The following is a 26,636-nucleotide window of genomic DNA, read 5'->3' as shown; positions in this document are numbered from 1 at the left end:
AGGAACTCCCTATAACTGTTAGTCTTAAAAGGTCTTGTACCCTCAGAACTGGTTTTCAGATTCATCTGTGTAGTAGTTCTGCTTCTGCTGCTCTCAATGAGGCACGTCTTGGGGTGCCTGTGAACATTTGTATGGTTGCCACTGTTTCTTACAACTTGTGACTGGGGAGATCATGGGATTTAGTGGGTGAGTGTCCTGAAATATTCAAGACAGTCATGCACATTTAAAAACTTTCTCTTGTCCCCTCTGGCTTTCACATAACTCGAGAGATATTATTTATGTGAAAAGGTCTCTGAGCATAGAACTCAACTCTATTTTTACCTTTACAGGAGAGTTTGTTTTGTTTTGATCTGCCCAGTTTTAAATTAACACATAAATCATGAGAAGAGTTCACTGGTTTTATTCAAAGAGATATCGTAGTGATACATGCATACCCGTGTTTATAGTAACACAATTCACAAGGCCAGGTTATGGAATCAACCTCAGTGTTCACAAATAGATGAATGAATGAAGAAAATGTGGTGTATAGACACAATGGGGTTTTACTCAGGCACAAAGAAGAATAAAATTATGTCATCTGTAGGAAACTGGATGGAACTGGAGGACATCACGCCGAATGAGATCAGCCAGACTCAGACAGGTAAAGGCCACATGTTAGCCAGGCGTGGTGGCGCACGCTTGTCATCCCAGCATGCGGGAGGCTGAGACAGGAGGATCCTGGCTCTAGGACAGCCTCGGCTACTACTTAGTGAGGCCCTCTGCAACTCAGTGAGACCCTGTTTCAAAATAAAGAATTAAAAAAACAGGGCTGGGGGTGTAGCTTGGAGGTAGAATGCCCCTGGCTTCCACCCCTGTACTGCAAAAAAAGAAGAAAAAAAAGGCCACCTGTTTTCTCTAATACGTGGAAATTAGAGAGAAAGAAAGGCGATCTCAAGAAAATTCAGAGAAAAACCAGTGGATTAATTGAAAGGGATTGAGGGAAGAAGGAAGAGAGGAGGGTATGAGGAAATATAGGAAAGGAAACAGACCGAATAATCATGTGTGCCTATATGAACATAATACTATGAATCTCACCGTCATGTATAGTTACAATGAACAAATAAAAATAATTTAGAAAGAGTTATAAACCAATTCAAAAATGCGTCTCCAGTGGCAACACCACTCAATGTATTGAAAACATACAATAAGCATTTCAATCAGTGTGTTCTTCTAGCTGCTGCATTTGTGATCACTCTTCATATGCATAACAATACACCTCCTTAGCCCTATTTTAAAATGTCATATAAAGGAAAATATTAACAATAATCTATGGCTCTTCCTACCTCTTAAATTCATACTCCTTCATTCAATGTGGGTGTAAGTCATTACTAAATTGTAGCTATTGGTATCATCATACCAACTATTTATATATCTAAATAACTACAAATCATACCAAGTATTTAAATATCTAAATAACCATGCTTTTCAAAATTACCTTCATTTAGGATATATTATTTTTGTAAATGCTATATATAGATAGTTTAAGATCATAAAATAGGTATGATAAACTATTGATTCTGAAAAGGGTACATTGGGTCTGACAACTGAAAATTGCTGCTAAATATATATCCACTGTATTAGGACACTGCAATATGTCTATCAAATTTCCTGCTAATGGACATCTGTCTCCCTCCTAGATTTTGCTGCTACAAATAAAATGACTACACCAGCCTCATAGATTTCCTCAACCACACAAGTTAATGCTTTGCAAATATCTTCTTCTAATCAGAGGTTTATCTTATGTTCTCTTACATGGTGTTTTCTGATGCACATAGTCTTTTAACATGCTCTAAATTCATTAAATCTAAATTTATTGATTGAGCCGGGCGTGGTGGCGCACGCTTGTAATCCCTGCGCTTGGGAGGCAGAGACAAGAGGATGGCGCAGGTTCAAAGCCAGCCGCACGCACTGGCTTAGGAGACCCTGTTTCCAAATAAAAATGTAAAAATAGGTCTGGGAGTGTAGCCCGGAGGTAGAAGGGCTTCCAGGAACCCCAGTACCACCAAAAAATAAATAAATAAATAAATTTATTGATTGATGTTTTCCTTCAGAGTTTATGCTTTTAGTGTCTTAAATTAATAAATCTTCCTTTACATCCAGGCCATATGGATAGCTTCATATCTTCTTCTAAAAGTGTTAAATTCTTGTGATGAATGGTGGTGTATACCTGTAACCCAGTACTTGGGAGGCTGAGATAGGAGTATGGCACGTTCAAGGCCAGCACACAGTAACTCAGTAAGACTGAGTTATAGGACTGGGGGTGTAGCTCAGAGGTAGAGTGCCCTTGGGTTCAATCTCCAGTACCATAATATAAAAGTTTTAAATTCGTGTTGTTCAGGTTAGGTTTGATTGATTGATTGATTGACTGATTTGCAGTACTGGGGATTGAACCCAGGGTTGCTCTATTACTGAACTACATCCCCAGCCCTTTTATTTTTCATTTTGAGACAAGGTTTTGCTGAATTGCCTAAATGGCTTTGAACTTGCATCCTTCTGCCTCAGCCTTCCGAGTTTCTGGGATTACAAGCGAACACCACTGTGTCTGGCTCAGGTTTGGATTTTTAATTCAGATTCACATTTTTAATTTATATTTGTATAGGTGGGAAATAGAATTTGATTTTCATTATGCCTACACTGACAGCCAATTGTCCCTGACTCATTACTCCCTCCCTGATGACTGAGACAGCCTCTCTTCTATATCCCATTTCCACACAGGAGGGGTACTATTTACAGACTCCCTACTTAACTTCCTTGGTCAATTTGTCCCTAAAAATATCACAATCTCAACTGCTCTAGTTTTAGAAGTTCTGACAAGGACATGCGCCTTGTTCTAGAAAACTGTCTTGACTATTCGTAGCCCCTTATTCCTTCATATGCATTTTAGAGATAACCAACTTTATTGGGGAAGAAAATGCCATTGGAATTGTTCAAGAGATTGCATGCATTCAGGTTAATCTAAGAATAAAAGATCTTTATTATATTGCCTTCCCAACGGGTGCAGGATTTCTTGGCCACAGCACTAATGACTTTTGGGGCCAGATACTCCTTTGCTGTGAGAGGCCGCCCTGCGTGCTTTAAGACATCTTAGCAACCTGCCACTAGATGCCTCTTCCCACTAGATGCCAGCAGCACCTGAAACAGCAAAAGCGTCTCCTGCAGTTGCCAGCTGTCACGTGGGAAGGGCAGGAGGCACCAAAGCGCTCCTGGTTCAGAACTGCTGACCTGGGCTAAATTCTTTAATGGTCACAGACCACTCAGGTCAATTTTTTCCCCTTGGGCTAATCCTGGTAGGTTATTTTTCTAGGAAACTATGCATTTCTTCTCATCTTTCAAATATATTAGGATAAAGTCATTTTTAAAAGTATCATTTCTCTTCATTGTGTATAACACCTAACAAACACCACTTATTTCATTTCTTATTTTCTTTTTCTTTTGTACTTGGAATGAACCCAAGGGCATTCTACCTCTGAGCTACATCTCCAGCCCTTTGAAATAAGGTCTCACTAAGTCGATGAGAGTCTCACTTCTTGCTGAGGCTGTCCTCAAACCTGCGATCCTCCTGTCTCAGCCTCCCAAGTACAGGGATTACAAGCATGCACCACGATGCCTGACTGCTATCTTTTTTTTTTTTTTTTTTTTTTTTTTGTAAGGAAGATTGAATCAAGGGGCATTCTGCCTCTGAGCTACATCCCCAGTCCTTTGGGGTTTTGTTTGTTTGTTTGTTTGTTTGTTTGTTTTAAAACAGACTCTTTCTGGATTGGTAAGAGTCTCACTACATTGCTGAGGCTGTCCTCAAACCTTGTCTTGTCCTCCCAAATACTGGAATTTCAGACATGTCCTGCTTACTCCCAGACCTTTTAATTTTTTTATTTTTATTTTGAAACAAGGTCTCCCTAAGTTAGCACACGCTGGCCTCAAATCTGTGATCCTCCCATCCAAGCCTCCCAAGTACTAGAAATACAGGCATGTACCACCACACCAAGCAGAGGCTAGATTTTTTTCTGCAATGTATCTCTGAATTGAGTTTGTTTGTTTGTTGCAGTGCTGGAGCTAGAACCCAGGGCTTTGTGCACGCTAGGCAAGTGGTCTTCCACTGAGCTATACCTGCCCTCAGCCCTTCTCTGACTTTCACCTGGTGAACATAGCCCAGTAAGCTTTCTGTAATTGTGCAGTTGTTTGGGTTTGTTTCTATAGTTTATTATTCAGTGCACATTCTTTTTTCTGTGCTATTTATTCATTCCTGCTATCTACTGAATGAGATACGTTGTGATTCTTTTATTCCCTTCAATGGTTTGAATGGTATGTACTCAGTCCCTTCAATCAGTTCCAAAACAGTTTCAGACACCTCTAAAAACATTGACTCTTCCTATTTTCTCTCATCTCTGCTTTTGGAATTCTTAATTGTCCACATTGGAACTTTTCCTATCTTCTGTGGCTCTTAGTAAACACAAAGAGAAGACTCTCTTGGTTGTACATTCTGGGTGAGTTCCTCGGAGCTCGATTTTGGCTCACTCACTACTTCTCGTAGGCTTCTGGTTCACTTAGCATATTTCTCATTACAAACTGTTCTCTTTGACACTTCCAGGGAAATATGGCAGGATGGTTCCACACCATTTGCTTTTGCTTTTCTAAAAGCCCCCACTAAACTAGGGGAAGATGGATTTTTTTTTTTTTAAGAAGACAACCCCATTAGAAAAAGAAAATGAAAGAGGAAACAAAAACAATTCTTAGAAGCTAGAAAACATATGGGCAAGCGGTAATTGCCTTAAACTCCAGAAAGCAAATCCCTAACACAGCAGCGTGTTAGCAAAGAGGCAGCTCGATTCATACCTCAGGACAGCCCCACCCCCAAGAGGAGAAGGCTGCCAATGGGGAGGGGGTCCAATGCCTGCTTAAAACACTCTCCAGACTCCTCCCAACTCTGCACAGGAGGCACCACACTCACCTCCTTCCCCTGCCAGACACTTGGAGGGGTATTCTCTGGAGAGGGTTTATGCTCAGACAGGCTGATTGAGAGAGGGTCCCACGGTCTCTTGTTTTAGGACCACCCGTCTCAGCCAAAGGTTGGGGAACCAAACTGAAAGGGGCTTGCCAGCTGAAGAATTTTAAATAGAATGCAGGAATCTCAAACCTCACCCAAAGCTCAGCTCCCCAAATTCAGGCAGCCAGAGGTTCAGTCTCCAGAAGGAGGATCTGAGTACCCTTCTCTTGGCAACCTGAGAAGTCCAAGGAGAGTCGGGAAGTATGAAACTGGAACCCATCAACAAAACAGGCCAACCATGTCACCCTACTGTGAGCACGGGCCGCTGCTCAGAGTCCAGCTCAGCCCTCCATCCCCGATAAGAGCAGATGTTCAGCATCACCAGGCACGAGACTTGTCTTGACATGAGTTAAGTCTTGGAGAGAGACGGTGAAAGCAACAGAAAAGTTTGTTTGTTTGTTTGTTTGTTTGTTTGTTTTGGTGCTGGGGGTTGAATCCAGGGGTATTCTATCTCCAAGCCATAACCCCAGCCCAATTTTTTATTCTTTATTTTGAAACAGAGCCTCACTAAGTTGCAGAGGGCCTCACTAAGTAGCTGAGGCTGGCCACAACTCTATGATTCTCCTGTCTCAGCCTCCTAAGTACTGGGATTACAAGAATGTGGCACAATGCCTGGCTTTTTTTTCTTTTTTAACTATCACAAAAATGTTCAGAAAGGATCTATTTTTAAAATCCATAAAGCAAGACTTGGATGGCTTTTAAAATGAATATATTCAATTTAAAAAAAACACTAACAGTGGAAATGAAAAGTTCCGTAGAAATGTAGAAATATAAAACTAAGGACATCTACCAGGAAGTAAAACAATAGACAGAGAGAAAGTAGGGAAGTGCAGAGATGAGAGATTCAGAACAGCTTGGGACTTAAATAGCAACACTAGAAATTATGGGAAAATAGAGCAAAACCTTCATAATTCTTAAGGAGCATTATTTCCTACTGAGAATTTTCTATCCAGCCATCCATCAAGTGTCAGGATACACTGAAGACATTTCAGGGATTACCAGCTTGAAAGCCGCCCCTCCCACGTTGCCTGTTCCTAGGCAGCTGGGAGAAGGTATGTTCCTCTACAGAGGGAGTAAACAGAGAAGAGAAAAATGAGAAAAACCTGGTATCCAGGAAAAAAGGAGGCCCAACAAGAAAGAGATGTAAAGGTAATTTCCAGAAACTGTAGGACAAAAAGAAGCAGCTGGGCGCCAGGTAGAAAGGTGAACCAGGCTGCGTGAGGGGCCGTCACCCAGCTCCTAAAGAGAATGCTTCAAGAAACCAGTGGAATTATCTGTGTGTCTAAAAGTACCACAGAGAAGCTGAGGCTGGAACCGAAGTGACAAGTTAGAGTTTAATAAGAAATGGACTTATAAAAAAGCAAACACGAATGTGTAGCTATTAAATCCAGAGAAAAATCAAAAATTGTACAAGAAAGAAGTAATCATACTTCACCAGAATGCTCAATAAGCAGGATTTATACAAACCTAATAACAAAAACCATAGCTATTATGTATGGAGATCAGCACATTTATGTGGGGCCAGGAGGAGAAGAATAAATTACCTAGCCTGGCCTGGTAGCACATGCCGGCAATCCCAATACTTGGGAGGCTGAGACAGGAGAATCGTAGGTTTGAGGATTTACAAATTTTGTCCAACAATGGACCCTTTCTTGGGAACTTTGTAATGTTTGATTGTGAGCTTATCTTTGATGGGGTTGCATCCATGTTCTGCACCAGCTTCTTTCAGGTGCTCCAGGGGTGTTTATAACACAGCATCCCTTGATGTCAAACCACAACATCACATCCATTGTTGTAAAAATGGATTTACTATAGCGCATCCATTAAGTGAGATAATGCTGGGCTTTCCAGGCATTGTAGAATGTCTAAGCCTAGAGAGGATACCATGCTATGTCTCCCAGATGCCTTCTTCAAGGTCTAGGTGCTTGCTCCCTACAGCTGCCCAGAGCAAGGGCTATGGTGACTTCTTTTCAAGGGGACAGCCCGTCCTGGAATTGCCCTCCACAGAGAGAAGCCGCCTCCCAAGTTTACACCCATTGCCGAGGCAGCCCGCACCATGACCAGCCTGACCCCCGGCTTCAGTGGTGTATCTCTAAAGGATCACCCAGCTTCCAAGTCCCTACAGGAAGCATCACCAAGACTGCAGCATTGCAGTTCAACTTCTCCCCAGGTTCCCTTCCAGCTGTCCTCCTTAAGAGCCTCTCCAGCCCTCGGAGTTCCCCAAAACCTCCCCCAGGAACTCAGAGTTCAGAGTCTGAACTTCTCAGGCAAACAGCCTAGGAAAATCCCAAACACAGGAGGTCAGCCCCATGGCTGTCCATTCTGGCAGAAGGCTCCCTCTCCTTACTCCCTCCTCACCCACAAGGCCTTGCTGAACAGAGCAGCTTCTTGGGATGGTGGGCGGGTTCTTCCAGTCAACCCTTTTATTGAAGAAAATGCTCTTTCAAGGCACTTATTTCTATTGTAGAATCTTAGTCTTCTCCACCTGCCTTGTGCTGGCCAAAGCTACTGCTATGGGCAAAGTGGCATCTCCCCAAAATGTGTATGTTGAAGCCTTAACCCCTCCCCCCCATACCTCGAAGTGCGGCCATATTGGAAAAAAAAGGTGTTTTGGGGGTTTTGTTTTGTTTCGTTTTGTTTTTGTTTTGGCGATACTAGGCATGGAACCCAGGGGCATTCTACCTTTGAGCTACACCCTCAGCCCTATTTTCTATTCTTTATTTTGAAACAGGGTCCTCATTAAGTTGCAGAGGGCCTCACAATGTGGCTGAGGCTAGCTGCAAACCCAGATCCTCCTGACTCATCCTCCCAAATGCTGGGATTAGAAGCGTGCGCCACCACACCTGGCTGTGAAAAGGGGTCTTTAAGGAGGTGAGTCAAAACAAAGCCATGAGGGTGGGCCTCAGTCCCACACGACTGGCATCATTACAGGGAGAAGCAGTTCAGGCACAGACACACCAGAGGTGGGAGAGTGTGAAGACACAGGAGACTCCTCTGAGCGCCAAGGAGAGAGGCCACGGGAGAAGCCAGGCCCGCCCACTCCTTCACTTCAAACTTCCAGCCTCCGAGTCTGCGGCACTTTGCTGTGCGTCCTGAGCACACTAAGGCAGCCATGTGGACATCCTTGCCAGGCCCAGCTCCCTTACCAGCTAGTGCACTGATAACTCCAGTTCACACCCGCCCTTCCGGGGCCTGTCTGACAGGTGTGCGGCGCCTCTCCTAAGCACGGTGTGCAGCCAGCAGCACAGGGGTGATCAGCGCAGCATCTCTCGGATGTCCTGTCCTACCCCAGTGCCTGTCAACACCTGCCCACTTAGGCCCAGGCTCTTCAAGGGACAGATGGGTCCACATCTTGATGCCCTGTGTGGCACCGAGCACAGCAGAGTGTCCTGCACTGACAAGCAGTCGCTACAGACTGAATGACCACACTCCCTGCTAGAAGGAGGGACAGGCGACAGGCGACTGGAGGGATGGTGGAAACAAGGACTGAGGGCAGAGGAAGGATCTCTCCCTCCCCAGATTCATCTTCTCCTTCCAGATTTCAGTATTCCTACACCCCAAGACACAGCACAGAACCCTGAAGTCATCTCTTGCCCAGGAGGAGCTACCCCAGACATTGCGCCTTAAAGAGGCAGCTCTAGAGGGCCAAGCCACAGCCCAGAACATAAGCAGGCCCGAAACCCCACTCTAATCTGACCAGCTAACAAATACGCTGGAGAGAGACTGAGAGGAAAAGGCCCACAGGTCTCCAAAAGGGGCCCCATCCCTGAAGACCCAGCAAGGGAGCAAGGAGCCACCTGGCCTGGTCAGGAGTCCAGCTGGGAGTCGCCCAACTCCCCTGTGTCCCTGCCACCTCTGTGAAGCAAGGACACCCTCCTGTTAATGTGCCCTGGCCACACTTTTAATTAAACACTGTGTGCAGAATGCACCGAGGAGACAGAGCAGGCGAGCAGCTGCTGAGACCCCTCCTCCACTCTGGCTGCAAACAGCAGCCCTTTGTGAGCTTGTGGGCAGATGTGTCCTAACAGCACAGGCAGGTCCTGTCAGTGGCTGCCTGGATTCTTCAGCCCAAGAGAAGGCGGTGGAGAGGGGTGTGAGGGAGCCAGGTAGAGAGGCAGAGGGGGGAGAATGCACCCTGCCACCCAGCCCCAAGTTGCAGCTTCCCCTGGAGGAGCCTGCTGTTCCTCAGTCTGACACCTCTGCTTGCAAGCATCCATCCTCAACCTGCTGCATCCAAGGAGGCCTTGAAGAGAGGTGTCAAAACTGATCCCTTCCCAAAGGATATCTGTAGGCCAACTGTATTAGGGACCCAGAACAGAGACTGGAGAAGGCCCCAGCACCAAGGAGTGTTTATTAGTGTAGAAAGCAATATTGCAATGATCTGAGTATTGTACATCCTGTATCTGATGTATGGTGTCCATGGGGCAGTGGAAAGAGGGGCATTTAAATCAGTCTGCAGGGCCTGGAAGGCTTCCTGGATGAGGCTGTCTTTCGTCTTGATTTTGAGATCTAAGTAAAATTTCACTAAAAAAGCAAGAGTGGGGGCCTGAGGCCCAGGAAAGAGCAAAGGCATGAGTCTGAGGGCGAGGAGCAGAAGTCAGCATCTGTGAGATGGAGTAGTCCTTGTGGGAGGGGAAGGGAAGAGTCCAACCAGGAAGAAGGTGGCCAGATAACGAGGAGCCTCATGGGAAGCGAAGGGCCAGACTGAAATACTAGACACTCCACGGTGTGCAGCTCACAGCACAGGGGGGACCAGCACAGCATGTCACATGCCATGACCACAGGACTCTAAAGGAGGAGCCCAGAGGCAGGAGTTTTCAGGGTGAGGTTCCCAAACTTCATTTCTGCCTGGCTTCCACCTCTCAGAGGCAGCCTCTATAGTTATCGTTCTCAAAACACACACACAGGAGCAAGCTATCCCACCAAACATCACCAGGATGTGGCTCACAGCTTCCTGCCCACATCCCCTGGCCCCACTGCCACAGTCAGTGGCAGCAGGCAGGCATTCATCAGAAGGTTATTCCTGAAGATCCCCCACTTCGATTCCACTCTGTTCAAAACAGTGAAAGCAGCAGGCCCATGCTGCGCAAGAGACCAACAAGCAGCCTGGCAAGGTGGTGCGTACCTTAATCCCAGTACTTGGGAGACACGAGGAGCACAGGTTCGAGGTCAACCTCAGCAACGTAGTGAGACTCTCAGCATCGTGGAAAGAACCTGTTTCAAAACAAAAAATTTAAAATGGGCTAGGGCATGTAGCTCGGAAGTAAAATATCCCAGGATTCAATTCAAAAAATAAAAAAAGACAAATGATGTGCAAGTCAAATGATGTGACCAGTAGAATAGAGGACGGGGATGGGGAAGGGAGAGAAATGGGGGGAGAAAAAACAAGGCTTGAGGAAGAGAACAGGTCAAATGAGGTTCTGTCCACGTATGAAGGCATCACTACCAATCTTACTACGATGTATGGGGAGGGAGGAAGCGGGAGCGGGGCGGGATACAGGGGGAGATACGTGACTGCTATGTGCATGTGTGCACACATCGCTTTGAATCTCTCTACAGTGTATAACTACAATGCACCAATAAAAATATATATTTTAAAAGACTAGCTAGGATAAGACATTACAGCCGACAGAAATAGCAACTGGAAGGTTTGTGCAGGCACCACACCTGGCTTGTACATGCACAGATAACTTCCTGACGACCCGATGGGGCCCGGGTCACAGAGTCTGTGGGGAGGAGGGACTGGGAAAGAAAGCGCGATGGACAGAGATGTATGCTATGTACTTCAGGTCTCATGGACTTTTATCACATGCATATACAGCTTTTTTCAAAACACAAAATCAGCAAACCTCCTAAAGGATGATTCTACAGACAATATATGTAGATTAAGTCTTTGGTTTATGGCAGTATTTCGGGGATAGAATCTCTTAGGGACTCAGGCACAAGAGATCAGAATTTCACAAATCCATTAGCAAATGGAAGAGCAGGTACAAAGGGAAGAACTGTGAGGAAGAAAACAGGTGGTACAGAAGACAAAAGGACTCTGGGGGTGAGGCCTGTGGCTGGGGAGGCCTCGCTGAGGAGGAGTCTGCTGCATGAGATCCAGGAACCCCTGGCCGGGGCCCAAGGACAAAGGGGACAAAAGCCAGGTCAGGTTCGACCTTTAAGCCACTGTACCTAGTTTAGTTACTCTTGGGACCCCAGAAATCACGGGGAAGGGAAGTCTTGGGCCTTTTCTAACAAACTGTCTGCAGTTGAAAGAACACCTAAGTTTACAGGCATTTTTTTTTTTCAGTGTGTATACCCGAGTCATGAAACTTCATTTTCTCTCTCTCAATTCTTGGCCTCACAGTTGGAAATAAAAAGTACATGTTACTCTACCATTCTTAAAAGTCAAGGGTTTAGCCGGGCGCGGTGGCACATGCCTGTAATCCCCGTGCTTGGGAGGCAGAGACAGGAGGATAGTGCACATTCGAAGCCAGCCTCGCTGGCTTAAGAGACCCTGTTTCCAAATAAAAATATTTAAAAATAGGCCTGGGAGTGTAGCCTGGAGGTAGAAGGGTTTCCAGGAACCTCAGTACCACCAAATAAATAAATAAATAAATAAATAAATAAATAAATAAATAAATAAATGTCAAGGGTTTTACACTAAAATCAGATTATTTTACAATTTCCACATGTAAAAAGAAAATCACTTCTTTCAGATTTTTTTTTCCCCTAAGTCCTAAATTTACAAAGGCACTAAGTTTTTAAGTGAGTTTTTTTCTAAGACGATCTTGGTCTGGAGTACTTTTTTTTTTAATGAAGCTACATATCTCAGAAAAGGTTTTCCCCTGAGAATCTTTCAAATATATCTTCATTTCCCACAGAACAAGTATCGAGTGTCTAGAAATTAACTTGCACCCAAACCTCAAAAACAGTGTCAGAATACATTTTCCTCAATCATCCTAACAAAGACATCAATGATGTCAAAAGCCTGAGTTTTGAAACTGAACTTCTGTTCTTTTTCTAGCCTCATTATTAATACAGCTTTTTTTCACATTTGTTCCTAACAGGATTGCCATTTTCCATGCAGCCTGCCGATTATAAACAGAATCAATTTTGAAACCAAACTAGGGCTCTGTCTGAAATCTCTGAAATCTTCCAAGATGCATTACCATCTGCTTTTATATCAGCATTTGAACAGGGCCAAAATCACTACATTACCAAGTACTATCAAAAATAGTTCAGATTCCATTCAATGCTCTTTCTTTCTTTCTTTCTTTCTTTCTTTCTTTTTCAGTACTGGGGATGGAACCCAGGTGCATTCTACCTCCAAGTTACATCCCTGCCCTATTTTTTTTTTTTTTACTCATTATTTTAAAACAAGGTCTCACTAAGTTGCAAAGAGCATCATATCATAAGTAGCCGTGGCTGTCCATGAACCTGCGATCCTCCTGTCTCAGCTTCCCAAGTACTGGATGGGATTACAAGCATATGCCACCTTGCCTGGCTTCAATGTACTTTTAATTCACAAACTTTGAATGTCCATCTAATCTTTCAAATGATACCAGACACACAAATGTTGGTCAGAGCCACACATGTGATTTATCATGAATAATTAGCAGCTCTTTTAGAACTGTTAACTTAAGGAAACACAGCATCAGAAACATCTACAAATGGATGTAGGTAAAGACAGGAATTCCAACCAATCTCAAAAGATGCAGCTGTAACACTGCCCTGAGCGAGAGGTCACAGGGTTGGCCTGATGGTCTCCAGAAAGTGTAACTGAGACCTAAGCCTGGTGTCTAAATGAACATATAGGTGAAATTTATCATTTTCCAAGGAATATTTTCCTTCTAACTTTTAAGAAAGATCTTTGAAATCTCTCATTTCATTCACTTAGCAGTTTCCAGTACTAATTCCATGCAAGGATGGATGCTCTGCCTGCCCTCACTCTTTTTACCATCCGACAGTAGCAAAAAAGACATGAACATAAATATAGCCCATTCCTCTTCACCACGATCATCGCCCTCAACAACCCATCCACAAACATACCCACCTCATATAAATGCATGCTTGTGTGTGCACAAGACACGCACACTCCAAGACTTCTCTGACCCACCACAGCACTGCCTGGAGTGATTCTGCAGCAACTCTCTTAAGAATACCAATTGGATCAGCTTGGCCATTTCACTGAACCAGGGATTCACCAAGCCACTTTTCCATTTCATCCATCCCTGCCAACCATCTCCTTGGAGAATAAGGCTGGGGGGGAGGGGGTCCTGTTTTTACACTTAAAAATATATATACTTATTGCCATTTCTGAAATGTACAATTTCCCTTTAAACTAATTTAAATATAACTTTGAATATTTATATTGCTCAATCCCTTTTTTTTCCATACAAAATGATGGAAAGAATTGCACAAAAGTCTGTCAGCAAGTAAAGAACACTTTATAAAGGATTTTAAATATTTCATATAATAAATACATTTAGGAAACCAAAGAGTAAAGCCAACAATTTGTGTTTTTTATTGTTTTGTTTTCTTTTTGTCTTTTTGCAGTACCAGAGATTGAACCCCGGGGCATTCTATCTCTGAACTATATCTCCAGCCCTATTGTTTATCTTTTATTTTCAAATAGGGTCTCACTAAGTTGCTGAGAGCCTCACTAAGTAGCTGAGGCTGGCTGTGAACCACAATCCTCCTGTCTCAGCCTCCCAAGTACTGGGATTAAAGCATGTGCCACCACACCCAGCTAAAACCAACAATTCTAATAACACAATCAGAGACCAGCCAATGGTTTTAATATATGAAACACACACACACACACACACACACACACACACACACATACACACAATGAAGGTACTATATAATTAAAGTGGAAAAAATATAATCTATCTTCTACTAAACCAGAACAACTTGAAAACAACATGAGAACCGAATATTGAAAAGTAGCACAGATCGCTGGATGTGGTGGCACACACCTGTAATCCCAGTACGTGGGAGGCTGAGACAGGACAGCCACAGCAACATAGTGAGATTCTCAGCAACTTACCAAGACTCTGTCTCAAAACAAAATAAAATAGGACTAGGGGAGTAGCTCAAAGGTAGACTGCCCCTGGGTTCAATCCCAGGTACCATTAGGAAAGGAAAGGAAAGGAAGGAAGAAAGAAAATGTCAATCTCCACTTTTTATAGCCCAGTTCGACAATTTAATTAAATATTTGCTACAAAGGTAAAATAATTTTAAAAGAAAAGGAAAAGAAACCCTTTGCATAGAACCATTCTAACTGTATGAATTATGTACGATCTTTTCCTATTAAAAAAAATGGACTGACATTTTAAAGATAACACAGCCAATCAGGTAGAACTCATGAAACCAAAATCTCCTCATAATTTTCCCTATTATGAGATTTAAATGCATCAAATGTATCATTAAGGGAAGACTTGCTTATGATTTCTTCACACTGGAGTCCTCATTCAGACACTCACATGATAAAGTCATAGAGCTTTACTGGGCCCACAGACACGGCTGAGTAACTATTTTGTCTGTAAATCACCTCCTCCATTCCATCCCTCCTTCTTTACATATGTAAATTGCAGTGTCTGATCTAGAGCCCTCTACCAGCCACCACAACCAAATTACTCTCCAGGGACATCAATCCCTTCTTGTTATTCTTGTTTCAGTCTTTCTTTTTTTTTTTCCAAGGGGGAGGAGAGGGAAAGGAGTGGCTATTTTCAGGAATCAGAATTCTTCTTGATTAAATTTCTGGCTCACTGGTAAATGTTTATTTCCTGAAATGCATTGCCCCTGCTTCTAAATATTTGACTTTTTTAGAGCCAAGATATGGTACAGCGCTTCCAATATGAATCGCTTCAAGTAATATATGCCTAGTTGTGCAGGGAGCATTTGGTTAAATACTAATATTCTCTCTTGGGAGCTAATCCCAAATTCCAGCAGCAGATCCAACCTGGCAGAATAGAATTTTAAACAACACACACACACACACACACACACACACCTTTTAATGGATAGAGTCTTTTTTCTTCTACTTTGAGATATAATTTGTGATGCTCAGTATTTAGAATACAGATTATTTTTGTTAGGTAATAAATTCATCATGAAATGTTACAAAGAACACATCCCTCTTTAACAGGATTGATAAAAACAAAAACGAAAAAATATGGTTCCTACCACGAGCTGTGGTTGTCAGTGCTTAGGCTTATGAATCACTACATGGTTAATAATAAATAGCATAAATACATTTCCAAAGGATGCAAATATTGGCCATCAAGCCTCCTAGTCTCCCAACAGGATTAACTATAGGCAGAAATTGTTCCATTTTCATGATTTTCCTTGATTGTCACAAGGATTTTATTTCTGCGGCCACTGAAAATTTGAGAAAGAAAACTCCCACTTTTCTTGTGTTAAAATGTGCACAGCATTCGGGAGGTGGAGACCTGGAGGACTGCAGTTTGCAGGCAGCCTCAGCTATTTAGGGAGACCCTTCACAACTCAGTGAGACCCTGATTTAAAAATAAAAAGACTAAAAAATAGGGCTGGGAGTGTAGCTCAGAGGCAGAATGCCCCTGGGTTCCATCCCCGGTACCTCAAAAAGAAATGTGCATCGATTTTATCCCAAACCTTACACAAGATTCACTCAGGAGGGGAGGAGAATGCTCAGGGCGGTACTGCCCTCATCTCATTACATTAGGCTCAAAATACAAATCTCAAGGATATATATTTGTCACATGTCAGCCCAAGCTGAAGGCATCCACCAAGAGTATTGGCACTATGCAGCTGGCATCTAGCATCCACTTCCACAAACCCACATACTGATGAGCACCAAGGTTCTCAGCAGGACTACTTCTTTTTCCTAATACCTCTTCCCTCCGTAGAGGAGCGAGGCCATTTTACTAATTCATAAAGACACTGACTATCCAGCCATCTGAAAAAAAAATCTACTCATCAATAATAGTCAACTAAAAGCACACGCCCTCCCACCCCTCCAGGGCTTAGGCAATAAGACGGGTGACATCGGCCCAAATCGATCAGCAAGACTCCTGATACTCACTGAAGGCAGCCACCGCAAGAGCTAGGGTGACAATAATGGAGAACCAGGACACCCACAAGGCCTTCTTTCTGTAGTTCTGGGCTTCGTGAGGTTTCAGCCGGGTGCTGCTTTCTAGTAAGCCTGACAAAAACAAGGAGAAAGGAAGTCAGACGTTTCCTTATGAAGAAACCCACAGCCAGAGCTACACTTTCATATCCGAAGACTGCAAAGTGACAGCCCCTGGGCCAAGATGTGTTTTGTTTGGCCCACACTGTGTTTTCACTATTAGGAGATTTCACATGAAAATGAAGCTTTCTGAAATCCCTTGAAAAATCACAGGCTCTGGTGACAAGGGGCATGTGTTTTCTGCAGGGTATCAGCAGCTGTCCTCTCTAGAGCTCCCCGGATCCCCCCACTCCCTGACAGGTCACCTCAGGCCATCCCCTTACCCCTGTGCTCTCATGGGGCTCCCAGGTGGCTCAGGTCAAAGCTGCCCCATCCAACAAGGCCTCCCCTGAGCAAAGCAGCGTGACATTCAGGCAGGTACTAGGGCTTCTCTGCTGCGGGCTTCACCTGCCTTGATCCTCAGGCATTGTCCCAACTGGAAAACTAGGTTTTACCCAAAGCTAGGAATCTAGAATTACATACAAAAGCCCTCACCTCCCCCCACCCCACAGCTAGCAGAAGGAGATGGACCATTTCTCTCTAACCACAACCAACAAATGCCAGAATTATGTGCCCTGTTTTCTTCCCTTTTTTCTTTTGAACCAAGCCCACTTCAAAGAAAAAAAATCTCAGAAGGACTAAGAGTAAAACCATCAAAACCAGAAGTAGCTTCCCAGGTGGGCCACGTGTAAGACAGGTTTTATTTTTGTCTCCTAAGCTTTGCGCATTGAGAGTCCTTGACAACAGAAATCCATGACGGCTCCCCGGCAATGCCTGAGCTTCAACTGCCGCAGGTCAAAGACTGAAACATCTTCAATATAATTTTGATTCATATTTCTCTCCTCTCCTTTGAAAATAAATCATGTATGGCATCTCTTAGTTGCACAGAGAATCAAATTTTCAGTCATGTGTTCTATTCAAAACAGAAGCTGATGACACCTTCTCTGGCTAAACGCCCATAATGTTCCTTTTAGAGACAGAGCAGTCTCACCACACCAGCTCCAAATAATGAAGGAACTGGTAGTCAAAGCTTGGGCACCCGTTTGTAACATATCACACCTACACAGCATCTTACTTGTCTGGCCATCACACCAAGCCTTTAGTTGCTATGGGGTTGAAAGGGCGTGGTACCTTTTCTTGCCTAGAAGGGACATGGCCAAACATACCTACAATAAAAGACAGATTAATAGAAGAAAGCATAACAAATTTATTTAATCAGAATTCTACGTGACACAGGAGCCTTCAGAAATGAAGACCCAGAGACTCAGAGAGAGCTATCTGTTTTTATGCTTAGAAAATAGACAACATGTAGATATGTGATTTGAGAAAAGGGTATGAGCTGATGGTAAGAGACGGAGAAGAGAAGCTCAGCGGGGCCAGTCTGTTTGCATTCTTCTTGGCCTGTGTGTCACGCCTTCCTCTTGGGTAGGGGCCAGGACCCCTTCTGGAATGACGGTCTTCTGACCCTCAGACAAGACATGACATGACATGACATGACATGACATGACATGACAGCCAGGGGAGGTTACAGATCTATTCCTATGTGTTATGGCTGGCTATGGGCGAGAGGGGTTCTAGTTTCTAACACCTGACTCGGGGAAGAGGAATTCTAATTTCTATGGACTGCTTTGGAAAAGAAAGGGAAGCCTAACAAAGAAGGGCAGGAGCTCCGAAGCCGCTTTTGCCTAGAAGACCTCCTAGTTCGTAAATTCAGAGTCATCAGCTTGCCCAAGTGCCACACTTTGGGGACTCACCTTCTGATCCCCAACATTTTCAAAAACCTCATTCTGTTCAAAATTACAGTGAGGACCCCTGCTAGAACGTCTCAGTTCCGTTTATTACCCAGACCCAAGTGTCACCAGATAATTCCTGAGCAAAGCAAGCAGCAATGTGCAAAAGGCTGCTTAGTGAGCCTGGTTCACAGCCCAAAGGATGTTTAAATGATTGAAACCTGTGAGCTTATGTAGGATCAAAAGATAGATGAGAATGCAAACGTTGAGTATAAACACTGTCTCCCTCATCTCGCTGTAAAAGTCTCCTGAAATCTTCCTTCACAAATGCACTTGGATGGAAAAAAGATGAACCTTCTCTCTCGTCAAGTTCTGCTTTATATACAGGAGATTTCCAATGAGAATGCAGCCCATGCCTTTGTTTGCTTCTTTTTTAGCTCCTGAAAAACACCCCACCACTGGAATTTTTAAGTATGGTCCCCCTGGTCTCAGAGTAAAGCCTTAACCTAGAATAATCAGATCCCACACACCCCAATAATTTATTTTTCTTTTCCCAAGTGATAGGAAAATCTCACTCTCATCCTGGACAATTGATTTTTAGGAGAAGTGAAGCTACAACATTTAAGTACCAACTCAAACAAGCAGTTCATTTATTAGGTATATTGACAGTAACAATTTTAAGAGGTTTATCCATGGGGGGGGGCAAAAACAAGGTTCCTTTAAGAAGAAGATTCACTTAGTTTTCCAAGAGGGACAACCATGACCTGGCTTTTCCATTCTGCCATATAACATTTACTTTTCCTTCTGACAAAAGCTGGTTTCAGTAATATCCTGGTTGTCACCACACACGTGGAGGACAGGAGGCCAGCATGTGGACTGGATGGCCTGCTAAGGTAAGGTAGTACTTGGGTCCCCGCAGCAGCGGGAGTACAGATTCCCCCAGATCCAATTCTAAGGATGCCTTCCCCACGCGATTTTTTTTTTGTCTGTTTCTTTGTTTTAATTTTTAAATGAAGTAACTGCAGTGGGAACATTATCTAAAAGAGGAAGGACTTCCCCATTACTATCCAAACTTTGCTTATTTCCTGCTGATTTTTCTTTCTAAAAATATAGCCAATACCAAGAATGAAAAACTGTCTGCTGGTCCAAGGGAACTGAAATATGATGAATTAGGAACACCCTGTGTGTGTAAATGAATGCATATTCAGGGGCAGGAAGATGGTGAGAAAGCCTGAGGTTGTCAGGAAGCTGTGCTTCAGAGGTTTAAAAAAAAAAAAAAAAAGGCAACCTGGAGAGGTGGAATGGCCTCACACTAGTCGGCAGAGGTGAATCCCCCTTAACTTAGGCTGGCCTCCACATTTGAATTCCCACTTTCACTCAAAACTCATATATTTGCAAATTGGGCCTCATAATACTAAGTGCAGGGTTATTGTAATGAAAGATGGGTCCCTTTTGTTGGTGAGAGAAGACAGATGCAAATACGTGTGGGGAGGTTTCGCTCATCATTTCATACTAGTGTGAATTAGTTCTCATTGGTTTCTCCTAAGAGTTTGTCAAGCTTTAATTAACAGCAGGAAAGAGTGTCTCTATCCGATGGGAAGCATATAACGTCAGCATTAGGCCCAGGCATGCCCTAAGGTCCAGACAGAATAATGGGGAAATACTCTGGGTATTAAAGGGGGCAGCGGGGAAGTGCCTAAGACAAACTAGTCCTATTTTTTGTGTTTGGTCCCTAAAGGTATTAAACCAAAACATTCTTGCTCCCTCAACTAAGGGCTCAACCAAATGGAGCTGTATAGCTACTGACATTCTGAGCTACCTAGGTTTGTGGGAACTAGTCCATGTCACCACTTCTAAAAGAGAACTGTCTCCAAAAATCCCAGTGCGCTCCATTATAAAGCAACCTTTTATTAGCATGTGAGGGCGTTCACAACAGGGTTCTGCTAGCTCAGAAGGAAGTTAGGGCAAAAAAGAATGCAGAGACACAGACAGACAAAGGGCAAGCATAGGTGGACATCAGGAGTGTCCACCCTCTCCATAACCGGCAGGGATTTTGGCCTAGAAGGAAGCAGCGGCTGGCCCAACAGGATGGATGGACAGCGGCTCACTGCAGAGGCTTCCCCTTCCCCATCCTCTCACCATCCAGAGAGAGGGTCAGTGCTGGAGCCATTCCCAAAAGACAACAAAAACCGGTACTAGGAAGATGAATCCCCACAAGAAAAAAAATAACACAAATGCAAAACACCTCAACCAGCCTCCCCAGGTAAGCTTCTAATTTATTTACCCCAAATGACTCGGTTATCATTAACTCTTTCCCACCAGGAATGGGTCAAACAAAAGAATGTCACACTGCTTTTCCGCCAGCTGTGGATGGCACGCACTGGGTTCTTGGGGGACAGGACTCAGCCAGACAGAGGCTGTGTGTGTGGTGTATGCTGTGTGATGTGTTCACACAGTGACAGTTTGTGAACAGCGAATGCTTTCAGACTACAATATAATGGAAAATAAAATTCAGTTGAGCACTGGCAAAGGACCTCAAGAATGAATTCAGAAGGGCTTTTCACACTTGAGCATGAGCTGCAAAATTATCTTACACATTAACTGACCCCAGCACTTTCTCCCACTCCCTCCGATCATTGTGTAGAGTAGGGAGAAACAGGCCAGATCTTACAGATTGACCCGCAATGCTACAAAATTAAGCTCAGCCCAGGCTTCTGTCTTCCATATAAAAATTTTAAATCCTACAAAAATAGTTGCTGTGGAGCAAAGGTGATTAACACAACCTAGAATGAGAGTGGCAGGTTTGGCTGGGCGCCGGTGATGTCGCCAGACCTGGGCTCTCAAAGGCTATCTGGCTACGTGAGACCGGTGGGAGAAATTGCAACCTAGGTGCGGAACTCGTTGCAACTGGAGCAGCTCCAGTCCCCGCAGAGCATCGCTGCCGCCGCTTCCCTGGGAATCGCAGCTCCCTGTCATTCTCTCTCACTTGCTACTGTTTAGAATTTCTAAGGAGAAAGAGATCGTGCATCCCAACACGAAACCGGAATAAAAATGTACAGGAGATACTAAGAATAGGCCAGAAACCTGCTAAGACTAAAATATATAAACCCTCCACAGCCGACAAAGCTTCCAAGAAAAAGGAGTGCAGGTGCAGAAACCCGGCTCCCCCGACCCCCACCCCCAAAGGCCGGGCTGCAAGGATCCCGCGTAGGGCACTAGCGGATTTAGCAGAACCTGACTCTTTTGGAGGGGTCCAATTTGGAAGCAGCAAGAAACGGAAAAGGTGTAGACACGGCCAGGAGCAGGGTTCCCTCTGCAAAGAATCCGAGTCGAAAGGAAACGAGAGAGGAATGGAGGAGGAGGGGAGAAACGCGGGAATTAACCGGAGTGTCCTCCAGTTCTGGGCGGACGACTGGGGGCACCCGCTGTAGGTCAAAGGTGGAGCTGGGCCTCTCGGGAGACTGGTGTTTGCGGGGTCCGAGGCCAGCGGACTGGGCGGGATTTTGAAGGGGCTGGAGATGCGCCCTCCGGGAACGATCAGGTTTCTATGGCGCGCATCCAGATGAGGTTGGTGACCCAAACCCCGCAAATGCCCCAGCCCTCTGCCTCCACCATCGTATAGAGGGGCCACGAGCACTGCGACCTGGCTCCCGGATGAGGGTCCGGGCATCCCGAGTCCCGGCATCGCAAGCCAGGCTAGCTCCCCAGGTTGCACCCTTCGCCGGGGCTGGCAGGGCGTCCAGAAACACCTCCCCGCTAAACCCACGGAGGGAAGTTTTCCGGGTAGCTGGCGGGGAGCGGAGGGGAACTGGGAAGCGGGGTGCATTGACCTCGGGTCCCTCGGAGCTAGCTGAGTGGGGGCCCGCAGTCCCCCGGAGGGCTCAGCAACCAATGGGGAAAAAAAGGCCAGCTCCCGCAAACTTTTCCAGTGGGCGCCTGGTGGCTGGGGCGTGCGGGCAGAGGGGTGGGCTCCGAGCAGCCAAGCCTGGGGTTCGGAGCAGCAGCCGCGCCGGGGCGGTGGGCTGCAGCCCCGGCCCTCCGCGCCGTGGGGGTGTCGGGGCTTCGCCCCCAGCCGGGGAGGCGCGGGCAGGGCGGCGCTCACCTCGGTCCTCCAGCCCGTCGCTGAACTGGTCGCTCTCGCTGATCCGCGGCGGCCGCTCCTCCTCGGGCGGCGGCGGGGGGCGCGCGGGGCTGCCCCGGGGCCCGGGGGCGGCGGGGGGCGGCGGGGCGGCGGGGCCCGGGGGGCTGCGGCGCTCGCTGCCCGCGGCCGGCTCCATGGCGGGGCTCGGGATCCGGCGGTGGCGGCGCGGGCTGGACTCCGAGGTGCGGGGCGCCGCGGCTCGGGCAGGCGAGGGACAGACGGACGGACGGCGGGCGGCGCGGGCGGCGGGCGGGGCGCGGAGGGCCGGGGCCGCGGTCGCCGCGCTCCGCCCCCGGGGGCAGGTGCGGGCGCCGGGAGCCGCCCCGGGCGGGGGGGCAGATGCGCGGCCGCTGGGGACACTCGCGGGGTCGGTGCCCAGAAGGGCCCCTCGGAGCCGACGCCCCGCGCCCCCCAAAGCCCAAGCCGGGCGCGCACGGTCAGGGCGGCGGCCAGCGCCCCTCGCCCGGCATCCTCCTCCCCCGGAGCCGCCCAGCCTCTGGAGGCTGAGCCGGGCCTCCGCCTGCCCGGCCGCCGCCCAGCCCCCGAGAGCCGGTCCACCTGCCCCCAGCCCTGTGGGTCTCGCGCCTTTTAAGAGCTTTCTCTACTTTCCCGGGAGCACCAACTTAGCCCAGAGACCGGCCAGCCGGCGCCCTGGGAGATGCCCGGACCGCGGCTCCCCCACTGCGACGATCCCCGCGCCTTCCCCGCCGGTTCCCACACCGGGATCTGGCGTCAAAGCTGCCCCTCGGGGTCTCCCCGGCCTGACCCCGAGCTGTGGATCCTCCCACCGCCGACCCCCGGCTGGCCCTGCACGCGGGGCCTCCCCGGCCCGGCCCGCGCCGACGCCCGCTCTCTCTTGGGTAGCGGAACCGCACGGAGGAGACCCGGCCTTTGAACAGATTGAGCTTGCGTTTAATGGTATCAACATCCAAGCTCCAAAGTCTAGATTTCGTCTTTAGGTTGCTAACCGTCTCTAAATTTAATCCGAGTACTCTAAAATGCCAATTCCTCATTTAAAGGAATCCACTCTGGTTTTTTTTTTTTTTTTTTTCCTTTGAAGAGTAACCGGTTTTCCTCCTCATTTCTGCTTTGCTTGAAATCAAAATCAAGGTAGGATTTTAAGGCCCCTGTGGTGCAGAGGAAACATCGCCAGAAATGAGGAAAGGGGCCCTTTATATGATGCCATTGTTGCTAGGCTGAGTCAGATACACATGAAGGCTGGCTCCCTTTACCTTTTTAACCACTGATCTCTTCACCTACAAACTAAGAGTTAAACTACATCATTTCAAATGTCCTTTCTTGCTGCAAAAGAAAAAAAAAAAACCGCTACGATTGTGGCTTAAAAGAAAATGTCTACCCTCTAATCCTGGGGCTGTCCCACGAAGCAACCAGTCTTTCAGAAGCATTTGCAGAACCTTCCACCCCGTCGTCCCCACCGTCCCGGGTTTGTTATCCCATTTGGTCCTCTTGCCAGTGGCTCTCAAAGCAACTAAGAACACCTGGAAACAAAGGGGAGGGGGATGCAGGCCTCTGGGAATACTAGAGATTGTAATAGCATATTTGATGAGCTAGGTCTGGGCTGAGACCTTGGAGACTATCTGGCAAGGCTTCTCCCCCCCCCCACTCTGAGATACCTGGTTTTGTTTGTTTGTTTGTTTGTTTAGTTAGTTTGATTTGGGGATGGAACCCAGAACTTTGTACATGCTAAACACATACATGCTAAACACACTTTACTATGGAGATACATCCCTAGACCTCATCTGGGTCTTTGCTTTTATTTGGTTAAATACTTATTCCTCCCTTCCTGGTTTTCAGAAATTGTAATTCAATCGAGCTGAAGTCAGGCCAGGAATCTAACAAACACATTCTGATGTAGATTATTCTGCAACTACCTATCATGATTGTCACTACTTAACTCATGGACCCTGCAGCTCTCTCGCGCACACACACACACACACACACCAGGGTCTACATGGGGTTCCCGTCAAAGGAGGCAATATCTTTGTTCATCCCTCTGGTCCCTCCCTTGGCTTTGTAGTGCAGTGAATCTCAACCGTGAATGTGCAAATGAACTGGTTGGGGCTCAGAACACTATACCCCAAAGTATGGTATCTTGGCATGGTGAGTACTTTGAACTAAGAGAAGGGTACTCCAAAGCCAGATCTTTCTGAGCTGCTCCTACCCTTCTTTCTCCCCAAATACAGGTCAGAGAAATTAGAACTCCCCTTCCCCCAAGGTGGTTCATAGAAACTAAAATCTCTTTCAAAACCAGCCATAAAACCTTAGCGATATAGCTCTAACTTGCCCTACACTTTCTAGATAAGAATTGGCCATACAAAAATTATCTAACCTACTTGCCTGATCAATCATAAGACCTTTTTATATGTATTTATTTATTTATTTATTAGTTTGAAATAGCATCTTGCTAAGTTGCTAAGAGTCTTGTTAAGTGGATGAGGCTGGTCTCACACCTAAGATCCTCCTAACTCAGCCTTCCAAGTACTGGGATTACAGGCGTGCATTACCATGGCTGGCTAGAATCAGCATTTTAACAAGAACTTCAGGTGTTCATACGAGGAGAGAGGGTGCAGTACCTTTCTTCACCCATCATGAGGGGCATGGCTGACTCTCTCAACAAAAGACAGATTAACAGGAGAAAAGCATAACCAATTTATTTAATCAATATTTTACACGACACTAGAACCTTCAGAAATACAGACCCACAAGACCAGGGAAGCTTTCCATTTTTATGCTTAGATCCACTGAAGAATGGACAGCCATGTAGGAATGTGCCTGGACACAGGGGTGTGATCTAATGGTAATAAGCTGCATGGTGACACCTCTCCCTGTGGATTCTTCTGGTTTTGCCGTGTGTCATCCCCTTTTCCTGGGCCTAGGTCAAGGCCCCTTCTGGAATGGGGGGTGTATCTTGGAGGTAGAATGCCCTGAGTTCAATCCCCAGTACCAGAAAAAATAAAAATAAAAAAAAGCTGATTCTAAAACTCTAGGTCTGGAATAGAGGCTGAGATCCTGTGCGTCTAACAAATCTCCAGGTGCTTGTGGTGAAGACCAACCGCACTTTAAGAGAAGTTATTTTTTATTCATGGGGCAAATATATTTTTGCTTCATGTTCCAGCTGCCCTGATTCAATAAGTTACTATTGTCTCCATCAGAAAGATTTCTCTGACTCTGGCTCACCCCAGGGAGCTCCTTTTTCTGAGTGCAAGTGATTAATAATTCACTGTGTATTTCATGTGCGGGGCAGGGACGGTAGTGCTTGCCTGATCTGCATCCCCCACTCACACACACCTATCTAGATGCCAAGGACGCTGTGTTCCCCCAGACAACCCCTGCTGATTAACCGGAAGATATTCTCTTACGTTCCTGGAGGACACAACATCGCCAAGCACCTGGCTAAGTATTTTATATGCATTGTCTCCCACACTCAGTAATATGACTGAAGTCAATTTACAAATACAGAAACCAAGGCTTCCCGGTAAGCTCTTTCTAGCACCACAACCCATAGCAGCATCGCCCCCTGGAGGAATCCTGGAAATTGCAGGTGTTTTCATTGATGACAACAAGGCGGAGAGGGAACCACCAGCATCTAAGGGAAGTTGTTCAGGGATGCAGGAGAGCGTCTGTGTCCCACATGGCTTTCCTCTGTTAAACTGGGTCTTTGTATCTGTTAAAATGTGCTCCTGATTACATATAGAACTTTGTTTGTCATGTAAACAAAAAACACATTGGCACCTTTTGAATATGCATAGAATTTTCTGGAAATATAATCTACTGTAAAAGTCTAGGAAGGATTACTATCTTCCATTTTGAAAAATCAGGACACTGAAACCACTTCCACTCTTGACATCTGAGTCAACAATCAGCACATCTGGGCCTGTCGCATGTGTAGCTGCTATAGGCCTAGTGATTCCATTTGTGTATATGAACATATTTGTTTAGCTTCCGTTTCAAAATACCACAAATGAAGAAAGATGTCAATAATATTCTAGCATTTGTCTTCTTTCTGCTCTTAAATTATAGGTAGGTAATATCTAACTACTTCTTTATGACTTCTGGTGTAGATTTGAGTGAATGTTTATGAAAGCAAACACATGTTAATTATGTATGGCACTACTTTTATTCCTCCTCTGTTATAATTTAATTTAGGTCATTAAAAATAGGGTGGGGGTGTAGATCAGTAGTAAAATGTCCCTGGGTTCAATTCCCCAATAACACACACACAAACACACACACACACACACACACACGAACTCTAGCTCACTGTAACAAATGCACACTAATGAAAGACATTCAAAATAGAAGAAAGGTGTGGGTATACAGAACTCTGGATACTGTCTTGTTAATTTTATGCAAACCTAAAACTGTTCAAAAAATAAAGTCTAGCTGGGTGTGGCAGTGCACACTTATAATCCATGACTTGGGAGACTGAGACAGGAAGATCACAAGTTCATTGCCAGCCTT

The 26,636-nt window shown here is 45.7% G+C and overlaps 1 protein-coding gene across 1 annotated transcript in view; it reads right to left on the bottom strand.

Moving 5' to 3' along the window:
* The window catches only part of TMEM163 (transmembrane protein 163), a gene marked incomplete at both ends in the record, with an annotated part of 229,422 nt that extends 207,132 nt beyond the window's left edge, over positions 1-22,290 (bottom strand). Inside the window, 2 exons of the mRNA XM_080689011.1 lie at positions 16,140-16,259; positions 22,116-22,290. Of these exons, the coding sequence (XP_080545137.1) occupies positions 16,140-16,259; positions 22,116-22,290 (295 nt within the window). The remainder of the gene's footprint in view (positions 1-16,139; positions 16,260-22,115) is intronic.
* Positions 22,291-26,636: the final 4,346 nt, after the last annotated feature.

Source organism: Muscardinus avellanarius (assembly GCF_963383645.1).
Source record: "Muscardinus avellanarius genome assembly, chromosome: 2".
In the NCBI taxonomy this organism is placed as follows: Eukaryota; Metazoa; Chordata; class Mammalia; order Rodentia; family Gliridae; genus Muscardinus; species Muscardinus avellanarius.
This window is presented reverse-complemented; position numbering and strand designations above follow the sequence as displayed.